The 17835-nt window shown below is 43.4% G+C and overlaps 1 protein-coding gene across 5 annotated transcripts in view; it reads right to left on the bottom strand.

The window, feature by feature from the left end:
* Window positions 1–129: 129 nt before the first annotated feature.
* Window positions 130–17835, bottom strand: part of ZNF395 (zinc finger protein 395) — a 107944-nt gene continuing 90238 nt past the window's right edge. For all 5 annotated transcript variants that reach the window (XM_069233770.1, XM_069233769.1, XM_069233768.1 and 2 more), the window contains 2 exons: window positions 16060–16163; window positions 130–5420 (listed from right to left, as the gene is read on the bottom strand). In XM_069233770.1, the coding sequence (XP_069089871.1) occupies window positions 5309–5420; window positions 16060–16163 (216 nt within the window). In that variant the 3' untranslated portion in view covers window positions 130–5308. The remainder of the gene's footprint in view (window positions 5421–16059; window positions 16164–17835) is intronic.

The following is a 17835-nucleotide window of genomic DNA, read 5'->3' as shown; positions in this document are numbered from 1 at the left end:
ACTCAGAATTACAATTTCTGAGTAAGCGGGGTGTATGTAGGAGTCACAAAACAGTCCCATTAACAAGCAAGTATTAAATCTTTAAAACTCTCTCCTCTTGCTCAAAGCAACGGAAATTTCCACCAGCACTCGTTTTCCCCCGCAATTTATTTTGTATAAAATATATTTCAGATTGCTGCAAAAAACATACAATTTCACATTTTTGTATTACAATAGAAATAATACTTGGAAGACAACTGTAATAAAACAAATCTCCAGCAAGACAAAGGGAGGAGAAAAGAATCACATGCACTTCAACATCACTACTACTCCAGAGACATTTTTACACAATAAATGTTTCTGGAATTTCTTTTTCTTTACAAAAAGCAAGAAAAGCATTTTTAACCCAATATATTCAAATCAACAAAGTTGTCCATGAAAATGTCACCTTTTCATGTGCTGGCTTTTTACACCCACTAGAAAAATAGAGTGTGCTGATTGGGCCATGCATCCTTGAGCACTAAAGCGCTTCTTAAAATGTTCTTGGCAGGCCCTAGAGTCCATTCCACTCATGTGAAGGGTCATGAACTGAAGGTCGTGGGGGCGCAGAGAAGACTAGACTTCCATCAGTCATCTTTGGGCTATGAAAAATTCATACACTATGTGAGAGGAGCACCCATTATGGTTTTTTTTTAACAATTTTCCGTGCTACGGAGATGACCTTCAACCCATAACATTTGATACATGTGGCCAATTTGTCATCTTCATCCTTCACTTGCAAGTGGTCAGCTGTATTTGAGAAATAAAAATGATAGGATATATATATATATATATATATATATATATATATATATATATAAATATATATATATATATATATATATATGACTGTGTTCCATTTCACAGGTAACCAGAAACATACTACATGTAACCTTTGTCCTCTTATGCTGCACCTTCACGAGGCACAACTGAGAAAGGGTAAACATTTTCATATCTGCACATGTTTATTAATGTGCAAGCCCAACGGGAATCACAAAATTGGGTCAACAATTTTACAATATTTACAAATGTTACAAAAGTCCCTTCCTTATAGGCTGTTTATGCCCTGTGCCCTCCCTTTCCCCTGAAAGCAGAACTTGGATCTCCCCCCAACCCTCGGACAAAATCATGTGTCATATGGCCCGTCAAAAAAAAAAAACTCAGTTACAAACTACTGGACTTAAAAGGATAATAATGTTGTCACTTCCTTAATTTTAAGACTACCGGCCTAAATAATTCAACAGATGTTCACACTGATCATATACACATTCAGCAACCACCTCCCCTTAGAACGTCAAGATACTATAATTTATTTAACATACAAACGTCAAACTTTTGAGAGTTGACTGCTGCAGGAGTGTATTCCTGTTTAAGTTTGTGGGAAGGATGGGCATTTTTTATTAGCATTTCTGCTTTATTTAATAGAAAGAATTGTTGAATTACCATGAATCTGAAGCATGCACTTTAAAGGAACAATGTCCCATGTAGGCTTCATTCCCGTTTACTTTGTAAAAACGTATTGACCTTATTACATAATCCTAAAACCTAGCGCGCCATAGAGTGTCTGATAAAAAAAATAAAAAAATTCATACAAACTAGGAATGTCAACTGCTGCAGATTGTTCTCATAGTGCAGGAATTGACAATTTCTGCAATGGTTATGTTAAATTCACATCAAAAATCCTAATTCCGATTTTGTTAACATGAAACAGCCAAGTCACTGTTGTTCAAGGTGCAAAAGTGAGAGCGAACAAAGAGCAAATGCCTAAATAAGTCCTGTAGGTAAAAGTTCTTATGCAAAATTGTTGGCAATTTTCTGCCTGAGAACTGACACAGTGAGAATTGCAGAGTCAACTGTAGACCACCTTGTTTATGAACAGCTTTTTTCTGTGAAATGTCCTATTTGAATGCAAATTAAAATTACCCCATGGCTCCTGGGAAGGGGGGGGTAATTATTTTCAATATAGGATTGCACATACTTTATTTGCATTGGGAAATACAAGCAACTACTGGGAAAAAATCTGTTTGATGTTTAGAGAGCAAAGTGTTTTAGGGGGAACCAGATGGCAAGCTGCCCAAAGAAACTATGGTGTGACTAAAACCCTATGAATTTAAATGCTGGTGTAACAAAATTACAAACAAGAAATCGTTTACATTGATTATTTAGTGTTACTTATCCTTTTTGTATTCCAAATACCTGCATTGAACAATATATGAACAGTTCTACATTGGCGAAGATGAAGCACAGGCTTAATGAAAGTATATAAAAGATATGTACAAACTTAAAAGCGTATCATCATCAGGTGCACTGTAGCCAACCAGTGGTCATCTGGTATACGTAGACAAATGAAATACACACTAGCTCTCTAAGGGACGTAGATGTGATTGTCAATAAGCAAATATCAGATATGGTTAGATAGCTGAATCAACCCAGAGCAAACCTGCTGTTCTGTGACAACCAGTGCAGCAAAGATAATTTCCTACTAGCCCTTCTTAGATATTCGTGTTGCACCTTGTTCATTTATTTGTAGCAAGTCAAGAACACACCATTATTCACACCAAGAGGCCCCTTAAAGATGTTAGCACCAGTGCAGCTGCACCCAGTAAAAGCAGTTTAAAAAGCACCAGGATTTTTTAAAATAAGAAATAATGCAACAGTTAGATTTCTATATATATGCAATAATGAGCAAAGAACCAATCTCTTGCAAGGTGGCTCCTTGCACTCCTATTTCTGCAGTGTCCTTCCTCGATTTAAGGAACGTGTGCCTGATACAAGTGCAGACTTCAGTACATTAACACAGCGTAAGAAAAAAGTAATTTGGAAGCAGTGGGGGAGCTTGCACAGCCCACAGCCCCCCCCCCCCCCTCCAGTATACAGGTAGCCTTTCATTTCCCTTCCTATACCACATGCACAGTGGACACACAGACAGAAAACTGAGGCCTCAGAGGTATGTATTCCAGGACATTAAGGACGCCACCTACCCAATGTCCAGATGGTTTAAGATCTGTTTGTTATTAAAAAAATTCAAAGATCCTTAGGAATAATGACTTTCTCCTAATGAAAAGCTTCGCAGGGTTTTATCTAAGTAGAGGAATAAAAACTCACTTATTGCCTTAGCTAATTACTTCCAAGTTGGCAATTTATTGTAAATTGATAAATAGGATTATAAGCCAACAATGACAAGACAGTCCATATCCCAAACAGGATGCAATCTTCTATCCGTAGCAACCAAAAATCGAGAAGAGCCGCATAAAAACATTAACTACAGCTTAGACAAGAAGAACACTTTGGCCTGTGGGCAGCACTGCATCCCAATGAGACCTTTATGACTGAAGCTATGCATCTGAACTGGCCAGCTGTGGCAGGAAGTATAGGCAGTGGCTTGCATTGCTGGTGAATGGCAACCTCCTCAAATGCTAGATATTTTCTTCGAGGATGGTGTGTTCTCTTGTTAGAACCGCAAGGTCAGTTTTGCTTCCACTGTACTGTGGGAGCTTGAGGGATGGAAGCAGGAAAAACAAAACCTTAAATGACTTCTGGTACTCAGGTCTTCTTCCCATATCAGAGCTAGAATAAAGGAACTTTGAGTCACAACTGGAAGGAAGTGGCGACTCTAGTGCCTTGAGCTTTGGCTAGAGAAGCGTTATGCTGAATTTGTTCCACAGGAAGAAACCTGGTGGAACAAGCCTCCGTTTTGCAATAGATCAACCCTGAAATTATAATGTTGATCCAGTGGCCTGCCTCCTGACTGCAGACTCTTTCCATAACCACGAGTACCTGGCTAGGAAGAGCACGTCTAAGTGCCTGTAAAAGAGTGAGTTAACTTTTTCTTCAGCTCAACTAAGTCCTGGAACTCAGTTGGAGGACATGAGCAGAAGAGGTCAACATCAAACCTATCTGTGACACTCACATGTAAAATCTGGTGTACTTCGTGTCCGGCTTCAAATAACCAAGGAGAGAGAGAAAAGGACGCAGAGAATTTATTTCTGTTGCGAAATACAAAGAGATCCAGATAGGTCCTAGGTAACTGTGGATGGCAGTATCCGCATTCTTTGACCCCAGCGACCTGTAGCTTAAGGAAGACCAAAGGAAGAAGCGCAAGGGGGAGGATTTACAAGGAGAAACCGAAGACAGATACATGCAATCCGAGGCACACTCGCGAGACTGAGGAGTGTGCGTCACTACACCAACCAGCCGAGCAAAGAAACATGTTGATAAAGCGTGGCTGCACAACAGACGTGAATTGTGTGGCTCATAAGGACCTCCACTACGAGTCCGTGGCTCAACTCAAACTACAACAAACGCTGTCCAAACTAAGATGGCATTCGATATATATCTATTTTTTACATTAGAAGTACTTTGAAGTGTATGAGAGCCGCCGTCTGCCATGTTCTGCCCCCACGTCAACCTATCACACAAGTGTTTGGTAATGTGCTCTTACTGACCTCTAAATGATGCAGATTCCACAAGAATATTAAAAGTTAGTGATCTGACCAAATAGCGAGACTAGACGATAAGCACGACTAGTAACATCAAGCTCAAAATAATTAACCGGACACCATATGCTTCCCTAACCCTGCAAAAACTGGGCCCCCACTTCTGAGAGGCCAGTGGAAATCTCGACGCCCACAATAACCCAGCCTGCCGGGTTTGCTAAATTATATATAGGCAGAGAAAACACGTGAAAACATTTTTTTGAAATACGCAAGTTGTATGATACTGAAAATCCAACGAATTTAATGGGACCTTCGCCTGAAAAATTATTTTACACGATTAACACTGGGTTTACTTCATTATACTCTAATAATGCGGGCAATTCTTAACAACCATGCCTACTTGAAAATGGAGACACAAACTATCCTATTGCCTTGGGGTTTCCTTGTTCTGTGCCCTCACCACCCCAACTAACTTCAACCCACCCTCCCTTTTTATACCTGGTACTGAAATGCAGTTTCAGAAACTTGTGTCAGTACTGTAGGTCTATGGATAAAACTGTTAAAAAAAAAAAAAAAAATTTGGTCCCTGCGCCACCACAAAACACATTAATAAAAAGAAATCCGGCCAGGCTACCAACTTTTTTCCTGATCAGCTGACTATATAAAAAGGTTAAAAAATGGCGAACATACAACATGACAAATATTTTGGAATTTACATATGAAAAGTTCTCTTCTCCGCCCACAGTGAAAAGCGTCCAATAAAGACTCCCTGGAACTGTGCGCAGTGAAGATGGAATCGGGAGCCTTGCTCTGCGGAGGGCGGAGAAGGGGTGCGCGCACTTTGACACAATTATTCAGTCCAAGAATCGCTGACAGGCTTTCTTCCACCGGCAGGCTGTGCACCACTGGTTTCGGTGCTCGATGCCATAAACTTTGCGGCACTTTTTTGCTTCACCACGTACTTTCCTGCAGGTTTAAAATTAGAAAAAATGTACTGAGGCCAAACATTGATGCAAGAGGCATTTCACAAAATCCAGTTTTTGATAATCACTGCCTACAGTCTATAGGATTGACCCGAGTATAATTTTTAACAATAATGTTCTACTTTCCACTTGAGACAGAAAGTGCACGATTATTTTCATTCTACGACAGCAGATTTCAAGTCAAAGGAGACCAATTTCAGTTTGTACCTTTGCTAGTTTTCTGGAATCCACAATCGTATATAGTTTCAGATTTCCAAGAACGCTTCTCCAATAGGCAAAACTGTTGCTTTTTTTTTCACCCTCGTCTTCGCTACTCGAATAGTTTGCGAAATTCCCTATTTTTCCTCCACCTCCACTAAGTTTTCTCTCTGCTTAACCGATGAGTGAGATGCTACTTGCATTTTTATGTCATAACCCTATGCAGGAACATATGCAGCAGAATTTTTCTCTGTAGGTTTTCATTTTACAGAGTTCTTCTATGCACAATGACATTGCTACGAAGAAGAATCAACATGGTTACTTACCAGCAAGCGTAGTTTTGAAGATTGAAGAGTTCTTCTTTCCATGCTGTGTATTATTGCACCATCTAGTGGTTGTGCTTGGATTACTATTCTTTTGTGCCTTTTCTCTTTTTTTGCGAGTCGTCGGACCACATTTGGAGATATGTCTGTTCCCCTATGGAATCACACATGCCCCCTGGAAGCCGTTATGTTTTGTCACCATCCTCAGACTCTTTCCCTTTGGCAACACTTTTTCTCCAAGTTTTTCTTTGGCTTACTATTCGTCAAAAGCTTAACTCCTTTGTTTCCCTTTATAGTTTGTTTAAACGCACAGACTTTCTCAGGAATGGGGGCAGGTCACATGTGAATTCAGAAAATTCTTCAGGCTGCCAACTACACATAATGGCAACTATTTTGTTCTGCAGTGTGAATCTTTTTTGTATTCACATGCTGGGTGGTGATTTTTCTTTTTAGAGGTTGTGTTGAAATGAACTTGTGCTTGCAACCAAATGCTTTAGTACTTTTTGACCCACTTGCATTTTCTTGTTATCTTACAGTCCACATAATATTGTTCTGTGAATGTGTGTATAGATGTCTAAGTGGCTGCCATACGTACACTGTTAAGAGATAAGTTTGCTAAGAAAGCAAGAGTGACTCCGTTTATGGTTTGGATTAACAGAGCTGCTGTTGCCAATTATCTGAGCATTACTAGACAGAGGATCTGGCTCACGCCAAATGGTGAGAGTTAGGATAGATGTTTGGATTGGGCAAATGTGCGCTACCACAGAAAAAGTGCTTGTCCTTCTCTTTTTTATACTGATGGGCACCCGTTTGTTTGTCAGACAGACAAAAAATGTGCTTGCTTAACCGATTTCTTTCACCCTTTCCAGATAATACACAACCTCCTCTACACAAGTCCAAAGCACTGGGGCCTTTTCTACTTGTGTCGTTGGTTGTTGGAAAAACCTCTTCAGCTAGGTAGCATTCTCACGTGGAAATGCGCCATGAACTTTGGTACAAAATATGGGTTAGTTCTCATGATCACTCTGTCTTTGAGGATTTGTAAGTACAGTTCTTGTGTTGTGATGTAATTTTAATTAGGAATGTAGTTTTTAGTATGAGGAACATTGGTTCTATTTATGGAGTGGCCCAAATGGTTCCTTCATTAACTGTGTGAGCACCAGATTAACATACAGGAGTTGGTGCACATCTGGGTGGAGTTATTCTTTTTGCTCCTTCTAGGAATGTTCGGGTGATTGATAGATTACAAAAAACATTTCCACCCAGGTTTCTCCACTTGTAGGCTACTATAGCTGATAAGTGGACTTTCAGTGAAGTACAGGTTAAATTCTGGTCTCGCAAGAATGTTAGGGATGTTTTGTGTTCTACTGTCAAACAGATCCTCTATGTTGCACCACAGGACATATCTACTCAATTGTGCTGCATAATATTTTGTTGTGCTTAGCCTTCTAGCTTCCTTTAGAATGTCCATTGTTCTCTTTGGGAAGGCCCAAATTCTAAGCCTTCAGAAGTCAAGCTGCTATAGTGAGGCTGGTGGGCTCTGTATGATAAACCATGCCCTTCTGTATATAAAGTAGGACATGAGAGGCAGGCAACTATTCATTTGTTTCTGGACATCTGCATTAGGCCTGACAAACATGGTTGCCTTGCACACTTGTGGGGCTATCAGGATTAACATCACGTGAGACTGTTTGCAGCTGATTATCACTAGTGATATCCATGGTATTGGGAAAAAGTGTATGCAAACTTCCCTAACGACTCTATTGTCTGGGCATTCCTCTGAGCAATGTAGTGTGGGTGCCTGGATGTGAAGTTTTGGAATTTGTGTGTTTTCTGCTGTTGTCCACTCTTAGGATACCCTTACCAACACTTTAAATTCAACTCATAAGAGAGGGTTGCATGTCTGCATAGCCATTCTGCCTCCACCTTATGTTAACTGGTAAGTGCATTGCTACCACGATTATCTGTTTTTGGGTGGCCCATTTCCAAATGTCTTGGGCTTGTTTTGACAGTATATATGATCTTGTCCCTCCTTGCTTTTTGAGGTGAAGCGCTGTAGTTGTGTTGTCTGTTTGGATTTCAACCATCCTTCTTCTTACTCGTGTTTTGAAGGTTTTTAAAGCTAGGAAAATTGTCTTTAGCTTTAACACATTTATTTGTTGAACTGCTTCCCTTGTTTTAGACAAACCCTGATGTTCAGGTCCCCCATGTGTGCTCCCAATCCTCTGTGGGATGAATTGGTATTAATGGTCATCACTGGAGTTAGTTGTAAAAAAGACCTCTGTACTACTATGTTGTTCAAGTTCCGCCATGTTATTTCCTCCCATACAATATATGTAATAACCATTAGATCTTTCCAAATCTCTGTTGGTTGTGACCATGAAATCTTCAGCCATTTTTGGAGGGTATCATACGTAACCTGGCATTTGGGATCAGTGTAATGCAGGAGGACATTGTGGTCATCATTTTTCCCCACTGTCCTCATGGCCCCTTCTGATAAAGGTGAGCTTGCTCATTCAATGCCAGGATTCTCTTGGTTGCGGGGAATGCTTATGCTTCAATGCATTGAGTCTTACTCCCAAAAGGAAAATGTTACTTACCCAGTAGACATCTGTTCGTGGCATGCAGTGCTGTAAAATTCACATGCTTTGCATAAGTCGCCATCTAGTGTTGGGCTCGGAGTGTTACAAATTGTTTTTCTTCAAAGAATGTTTTTGAGTCACGAGATCGAGTGACTCCTCCTTTAGGGGATACTGCGCATGGGCATAGATTCCTTTGTTCGATTGTTTCCTTTCTTCCATTGGGTTCAGACGTGTTTCCTTTTTCTAATCGCGTTGGTATAGTTTCGATCACGTTTCTATTCTATAGCTGATTCGATTTAGATCACTGGGTTGATTTCACGCCCTTACGGGGGGCTCTTTTCAGGCCTACTTCATTGCCAGGCTGATGTAATGAACTTCATTTCGATTCTGTCCTCAGTGTTGCGCTAAATTCCCATACACCGACCAGCATTTGGTGTGCAATCTATGCTTATCTCCCGATCCGTGGTATTATGGAAAAGTATATGCAAACTTCCCAACCAGTCTTTTGAATAGGGCATTCCTCTGAGCAATGTAGTGTGGGGCTATAGATGTGAGGTTTTGGAATTTTTGTGTTTTGTGCTGCTGTCCATTATTTTGGCTTGTTACAGAAAGAGCTGCAGCAGTCCGTTTGGTCGGTGTCAAATGCACTTTGGTCTTAGATGTTCTATGTGCCGAACCAGAAGGTTGGTCATCCGGATTTATTTTTCGGCTACGACCATGGCCCGACAGCAGTGGAGGACTGATGACCAGTGCAGGAGTCTTTTTCACTGTCTTTGGGTGGCGTGACTAGTTGTACTCAAGTACGGAGTCATTCTCATCAAAATCCAGGATGGAGGCTGTAACATCTGTATCACAGCCTGAATATTCTGGACTCGCTGCTTGGGAGGATAAGCCAGAAACTGCCCTGTGTCCAGAACAGCTCAGATGAAAGAAGGCACCTAAGAGGGAGTAAGATGTGACTTAGGCATGGTTATAGCGAACCCCAGTGAATGCAGGATTTCTGCCGTAGTCTGGATGTGGAAGATGACAGTCTGAGGTGATCCCTTCTTCATCATCCAGTCGTCGAGATAGGGGAAGACTGAAACCCCTGATCTGTGTAGATGAGCTGCAACCAGCGCCATCACCTTGGTGAGCACCTGAGGGGCTCTGGTAAGGCCAAAGGGGAGCACCGTGAACTAAAAGTGCTTGTGGCACTACCATGAAATGCAAGTAATGTCTGTGGGCAGGCAGGAGGGTAATGTGGAAGTAAGCGTCCTGCAAGTCCAACACTACCATCCAGTCTCCTGGGTTCAGGGCAGACAGAACCTGAGCCTCACCTGAGTGAGCATTTTGAACTTCTGCTTCTTGAGGAAGAGATTGAGGTACTGAAGGTCTAGAATAGGGCTAAGGCCCTTGTCCTTTTAGGGCACCAGAAAATAGCAAGAATAGCACCCACAACTTACTTCTGGCACAGGGACCCTCTATGGCTCCCTTGACCAACAGAGCCGTAACCTCCTCGCAGAGAAGTACCAAGTGATCGTTTGTCATTCGATCATAAGGTGGTGGCATGGATGGAGGGGTAGTCTTGAAGAAGAGGGAATAGCCCCTTTGGACTATCTGTAAAACCCATCTGTCTGACGCGATGGACTGCCAGTGGAGCAGGTGATGGTGAATCCTGTCTCTGACTGGCCCTGGTGGGGAATTGTCTGACTAGGAAGGTTTGGAGGCGGCTGAAGAAGGGGGGCCCGAAGGGCTTACCAAAGCGCTGGCCCCCAGATCCACGGGGCAGTGAATCCCACGTCCCCGGCCACGCAGAGGCTGTGCAGCATGCAGGGCGAGGTGGCTGGATGGTAAAGGACGTTTGCAAGACGCCCCTTCCATAGCCACGAAAGGGGCAAAAGGCAGAGTGAGGGACAGCCGCGAGGCCCAAAGACCTGGCCGTAGCACGAGAATCCTTGAAGCGCTCAAGCACAGAGTCTGTTTGCTCTCCGAAGAGACGGGTGCCATCAAAGGGCATTTCCATAAGGTTAGATTGGACATCACCTGAAAAGCCAGACATTTTCAACCAGGCATGGTACCTAAGGGCCACTATTGATGCACCTGTTCTGCCCAGTGAGACAGTTGTGTCCAGCCCACATCGCATCGTGAACTTTGCTGCTTCTCGCTCATCAGCAAGTGCTTGATAGAGTACACCAAGGCCTTCTACGGCACCTGTGGCAGCACTTGCTCAACCTTATCCCCACAGTGTGTGGAAATGACTGAGGCTGCTGGGCTTCATGGCTTCCTGTATCCTGCTGGTGACACATGCCAGATGGCATTTTAGGCTCTGCAGTGGGACCTTAAGTTCCAGTGGGTGCAGCATCAGGGGAATCTGCCCGACATGGTACGGATCTAGGAGGCAACTGCATGAGATCTGCAGTGGTGTCTAATGATCCGCGATAGGATCAAAGGCAGATCTCTCTCCCTTTCCCAACCAGATCTGACAGTAGTGACAGATGTGTCACTCCTGGAATTGGACAGCCACCTGGGAGAGGGAGAGATCAGGGGCATCTGGTCTCCTGCGGAATCCGGACTCCACATCAACCTGCTTGAGGTTCGGGCGATCAAACCAGCACTGAAAGCATTCTCTAGGGGAAGCTAGTGCAGGTGGTCACAGACAATACCATTGTCATGTGGTACCGCAACAAGCAGAGCGAGGTGGGGTCATGGACCCTTTGTCAAGAGGCATGGCTGGAACAACAGGGCATTCCCTGGTGGTTCAACATCTGGCCGGCTCTCTGAATGTCAGAGTGGATGAACTCAGCCATCAATGCTTGGTCGATCACAAATGGCGTCTCAATCCAGAGGTGGCGCAAGGTCTTTTTCAGCAGTGTAGAGAGCCTTGGTTAGATCCGTTTGACTCCGCAGAGAATATGCAATGTCAGCAGTATTGCATGTTGGAGTTTCCAAGGGGGCACTCGCTCAGCGATGCTTTTCATCTTGAGTGGAGCACAGGCATCCGATTTGCCTTTATGCCCACACCACTTCTGCTCAGCGTTCTCAAGAAGATCAAGAACGACCAGGCCCAACTAATCCTGGTGGCTCCGGACTGAGCATGAACAGTCTGGTATCCTGAGCTACTTAGCATGGCCATCTATCCTCCAATTAGACTTCCCCTTTGGGAGCAGCTACTTTTGCAGCTGCAGGGAAGGGTTCTCCACCCAAACCTATCCAGTCTCCGCCTTCTTGTGTGGAGATTGAGCGGCGACAGTTGACAATTTTTGACCTTCCACCCATAGGCTGTAACGTTATCTTGGCAGCCAGGCGTCCCTCCACCAAAACGGTATACTCCTGTTGTTGGAAGAAATTTGTGGCATGGTGCACAGACAAGTCTGTTGGTCCCCTCTCTGCCACTCTCTCTTAGGTTCTATTGTTCATACTTTTGTTGGCCCAGGAGGGCTCTGCTTTGGGCACTCTCAAAGGTTATTTGTCTATCTCTGCTTTCTTACGGCTGCCTGATGAGCCTTCTTTATTTAAATCCCCTACTGTAAATAGGTTCCTTAAAGACCTTACTCTTATGTTTACTGCTTCGCCATTCATTATACCCCAATGGGACTTGAATTTGGTTCTGACTTTCCTGATGTGTGCTCCTTTCGAACCTCTCCACAATTGTCCTCTAGGGCTTCTCACTTTGAAAACAGTCTTCCTTGTGGTCATTACATCTGCCCGCAGGGTGAGTGAGCTGCAGGCATTGTCATCTAAGCTAACCTACCTTTCCATCTATCCTGACAAAGTGCTGCTTTGCACATGGGCCTCCTTTCTCCCAAAAGTGGTTTCGCCCTTCCATGTAGGTCAATCCATCACCTTGACTACTTTTTATGCACCCCAGAAATCCCTCTGAGAAAGAGGAAAGACTTCACAGCCTTGGCCCAAAAAAAGCGATGCTGTTCTACCTAGATCGTACCAAAGAGTTCTGGGTGGATAATCAGCTCTTTGTTGGTTATGTGGGTGTGAAGAAAGGTTGGGCAGTGCAGACGAGAACCATCTCCAGATGGGTCATACTCTGCATTAGGATGTGCTACGCACTGGCTAAGAAGCAACTCCCTGATGGCTTGTGTGCTCATTCTACCACAGCTAAAGCTGCAACCACTGCGTTAGCACGCCGAGTCCCAGTCCTCGGCATCCGTCAGGCGGCAACGTGGGCATCCCCGCGCACGTTTAACAAACACTGCTGCCTAGACAGTCAGGTCCTTAGGGACGGGCACTTTCTCTGGTCAGTCCTGCAAGACTCTCTGGTGTGATCTTGGTTCACAGACTCACCTCTGGGGATGGTATTGCTTGGTTATCGATTCTAAGGTAAGGAATCTGCAACTAGATGACTCTATCAGATCTACAAGTTACTTACCTTCAGTAACACCTTATCTGGTAGAGACAATATCTAGTTGCAGATTCCTTACTGACCAACCCATCCTCCCTGGTCTGTGAAATGATTCCTAGGGACAGAGACTTCCCCTTCAGAGCCCTAGTTTTGACGCACCAGTGGTCAGTGTTCTTCATGGCTCTGCGTTTCTGGTGTGGTAAATCGTGAAAAGAAACTGACATCAGCGCGCCGGGGTGGCATCTATATCGGACCGCAATGTCATATCCAGCGTGGACACCGACGAACGCAGAGCTGATCGATGCCACCTAATGGCACACAGAAGTACTGTTCGAGAAACATCTCCTGATCCAGACTAACACTTGGGGGATATTCTAAGGTATGGAATCTACAACTAGATATTGTTTCTACCAGATAAGGCATTATCGAAGGTAAGTAACTTGTCTGTTGTCCTCTTCGAAGAACACCTCTTGCTCTTCTTACTAAGTCTCAGACGTAGTTGGCAGTTCAAGGTCTTCCTGATCTTTCTCCTCTTGTGTTTTTTCCTAGAAATTTTTTTATGGTATTCGAAATTCCCTCAGCTACGCATCAAGATCCTTCTTTTGCTGGAGGACTGTTTCCATTTCGGCTTTGAGGTATCGCTTCTTTTGTTTGACCTTGGGCACCCTTTGGTCCACGCCTAGGGTGGGCACTGCCTTTTTCTTCAGGATCAGAGTGTCCTGCTTTATTTCCTTTCCCCTCTCTTTGTCCCAATCAATTCGCTGGGTCGAAGATGTGCAAAGGGAAGTCCTCGATTGGTGTCCATGTGTTTGGACTTGCATGGATCTTGTTTTTTCGACTTCCCTTTGCTCATCGAGGGTTTCAGCATCAATGGTATCTTTTGGGACTTCGAGTCTGAATGCTTCTGCTCAACTCCACCATGTTTTTAGGTGTTACCTGGTCACTTTTGTGGTGTTCTCCCTCTTTCAATGTTTTTTTTTTGGTGGCTATTTCTTTTCACTTTCAACAACATCCCTCTTTCAGTGGTTTTTTTTTGGTGGCTATTCCTTTTGACTTTCAACAACATTCCCCTCATCGTCAGATCCTTCCACTTGCACCACCTCTGTGTCATCAAAGTTGTCATATTTCAGACTCGAATAACCAAGATCTCTCAGGGAAAGATGTTTTCTTTTCTGTTACTTCATTGTGGCATAATGTGCCTACCTCTGTTTTTCGTTGGTCCAATGTGTCCTCGGCTGCACTGCAATTCCAAACACGCCTCACAGCCTTCAGCGATGTGATCCCTTGGGAAACAGATGCAGCGGGCCTTGTTGTTAGCATTTTGGGCGAATACGTAGTGGAACTTGGTACACAATCTAAAGGGTGTCGTCTCCATCTCCCTTGACGATTCTAGCCACACAGCTGTGCATTCTTCCACCACGCGGTTGGTCACCGACTTTGCGCACCTACTTTTTTCCATGTTCTTTGGTGCTTCTCCATCAGCTTTGATTTTTATTTCTTCAGTGGTTGTTTCTTCACTGTTTCTCCCAGTTCAGCTCAATGGAGCTCCAGCTTCTGATCCAGACCAAGTGGCAGAAAGTGGCAGAAAAAAAGAATTTAAAGATGATGACCATAAACAAGGGCTAATGAGGAGCACAAATGACGTCAAAAGGAGACGGACATCCCACCAAACGAGGACTGACGAATGCCAAGAAATAAAAAAGAAAAAGAGAATAAAATAGAAGTATTTCAGACCCAAGCACAAGATGGAGGAATAATGCGCAGCATGTGAATCCTGAAAAGATTCACGCTGCACAAAACCTGATTAAGTGCAGCATATGTTCTGCTAAACAAGTTTTTAGTAGTAAATATGGTTAAACTCAAGATAAATTGCAGGCGTCAAAGATTTATAGCAGACGTCTCAAAGCAAAATATATTGCAAACTACAATACATAGACATTTGCTAGTATTACAAAGCTTTGCTATGACACAAAACCATGGGCAACAACTGTTCCAGAACACTCACTTGAAATATGATGACCCTAAAGACCTTTAAATATGTGGCTTTCTGAGATGCATTTTATAACGATAGCTTGCCTGACACACGTGCTTTCCAGCCCATAAACATAAAGGGGAAAAACTGCTACAGTGACAGATTTTAACATCCATTTCCCGCTCACTGCACGTACCAATTAATATCCTAAAATTACACTTATCCCAAATCCTGAGGTCCAGTACATGGATTTTAGAAACCAGCTGATTGCTCACCCAATGCTGATTGCTCACCCAATGACCCCTCCACTCCCCACCCAAAGCCTACTCAATTGCAAAAAAAGGTAGTGAATTGATTCCAAGAGTTTTCTGAATTGGAATCAATTTCTGTAAAAGCATTGGCATCAAATGTATACGGACTTAGCATTCAGTTTTCATGTCTGCTTGCAAACTCAGCAATTGTGACGCATTTTTCATGTACTTTTCTTTTTGACTGTCTGTATGCTAAGTTTTTCAAAACTCCCTAAAAATACAGTATATTCACGGGGATAACACATTAAAGTAAAGGACTTTAATTGCATGCTGTATTTCTATGATTATAGTCTTAACTATAGTGTAACGTGTTAAAAAATAATATTTTGTATATGTTTCGATTTTATTCTCCATTTTAATCAACTGCTAGTAATCTGCAGCTAACAGAAAGCCGCATGCATCAAATCTATCACATGGTCCATCATACTTACAGTGGACAAAATTCAAAAAGGCTTGAAAAGGGGGGTGTAAGCAACATGCACTGGTAAAGCAGACATGTCTGGGTTTATTGTGCTCAAGGATGCCCCGTTGGCACATTAGAGTGAGTCACTTGAGAAAGAGCCAGCAGAAGGGAACGAGCCTGTAGTTGTAAAGTAATCTGTCATGTAGTTCAAAGCCAGTACTGGAGTAAAAGCGGAACATTGCACGTAAACAGGCCTAGCATTAGGGGAAAGATGAATACTTCACTAGGCTGCACCAGGATGTGATTGACAAAGTCTCCAGCCAATGGTTGAAAAAAGCTGATCAAAGAAAATGCAGGGTTTGAAATTGGCAGACTCAAAGCCGATTTTATGTACATTGTAGACAGTAGGCCTGATTGATGGCTTCACTATCAAAATCCATCACTAATAATGACATACATATTTCAAAGCTACTGCCATGTTTCCTCTGATCCCGTACCTGGTTCCACTATGCGCCCTAGGTGGAGAGGCGACGATCAACTGGGACTTCAGCGGCGCAGTCTGTGGCTGATGGTCACTGAAACTGAACGATCGGCTTCGAATCTGAAGTTAGAAAGAATTTACAATGTGTTACCAACAGAGAAAGAAGTGGTGCTGCTGATTTTCCAAAGACGTGATTAAGAATTACACTGCCTTCACCACACAAAGAATGCGACAGACGAAGATAATAATTTCAATATCGAACGATAGCTATGACAAGCTCAAAGAGTTTATTGATTAGTTAGTTAAAACCTTACCTATTTTACAATAAAACAAATTATAAAAGAATAAGAAAAAGCACTATTATTGTCCATGTGCAAAAATGAGATTGCACAATAGTAACAAGAGACATAGTTGTAGACTGTATATAAAGGTCTAAACACCAGCAACCTGACCGGTCTGATCAAGGCTGTGGCTAAAACAATTGAAGTGCAAAGTGCGCATGTTGATGCCAGCAAAGGATGTGAGGGGGTTGAAAGTACGTCGAGCTAGGCCTCTGCATTGTGCGTATTGGGGCTGAGAGTCACGGGGCATCAACAAGAGGGACCACTTACACATTAGTGTGATGTACTTAGCCAGTGGGGCCCTTGTACCGCTCATCCTGGCTCTAGGTCTCGCTGTGAAGTAGGCAGTTATCAGTTTTTGAGAGAAGGTGGCAGAGTGAGGATGTGCTGGACGGGGTCGGAGTAGGTCTTCGAGCACTTTGACATGTTTGCCACACCTCAATAGAGATCTTGTTTCGGTGTGGGAGAAGCACAGTGATGAAGCATCCAGGCAAAAGCGAATTTCCTTCTTTCGATAAATTGGTTTCAGGAGAGATCTCCCGGGGGTGTCAAGCAAGGGACAACAACACAGAAGGTGTAATCATGATTCATTCTTATAACTGCAGAGTCTGCAGGTCCCCTCCTTGCCCAGTTGGGCCTGTGAGTGGAAGTCAGCCACTGGTACTCCTAACAGGTGCATAAGTAAACATTTTCTGCGGGCCCATCTGTTTATGCCTTCTGAGAGGTATGTTTGCGGTTTCTCCGTTAAGTAGAAATTGTTAAGGTGGAGATCAGATGTTTGAGGACTTTAAGGGGCGGGTGTCCAGCAAATGGGAGGTTGACTTCAGCTGTCTGTTGATAACCCTTTTCCAGGCTGCGTAAAGAATAATGTCTCAGTTCAATGCAGGGCCTTCGATTTGTAGAGAAGGTATTGTTTAACTTGTCAGTGCCATGGAGTACCAGGGCTCCCAAATGTGTTTTTTACACAAGCTCTATATATGTTTGCAGATGCTTTAAGGGCCCTTATATAAAATGTCAGCTTGTAGGCCTCCCATGTGAAGAATTGCCTTGGGAGGGCCGGTTCCAAACGTAGTCTGGCCCTCCGTACATGTCTGGGCAGTTTAAATACCCTACTGTAGGCCGTGCATTAAGCGCGTTTTAAGGTGGGGGCACAGGCCTCGGGAGAAGCCTGTTGCCCACAGTGTAGTGCCGCGAGAAGAGAGGTCTTCAAGACCTTCAGTGTGTGTACAGCCGAGGATCTGAATAGGATCTTATTGAGACAGGTCAGGCTGTACTTGATGGCTCTGGCTTTCTTTTTCAGGGCGGCTAGATGGGCCGTTGGACTAGAGGTCTTGTTTAACCATACCCCCAGATAGTTGTATTTTGTGGTTGTTTTAAAGGTCGCAGCTCCATGAGCCATGTTTGAAGTTTCTTCTTTGTATAGTGACCAAAAATCAGGACCTCAGTCTTGT

This window comes from Pleurodeles waltl, chromosome 5, assembly GCF_031143425.1.
Source record: "Pleurodeles waltl isolate 20211129_DDA chromosome 5, aPleWal1.hap1.20221129, whole genome shotgun sequence".
In the NCBI taxonomy this organism is placed as follows: Eukaryota; Metazoa; Chordata; class Amphibia; order Caudata; family Salamandridae; genus Pleurodeles; species Pleurodeles waltl.
Note: the sequence above shows the minus strand (reverse complement) of the source record. Positions and strands in the feature narration are given on the sequence as shown.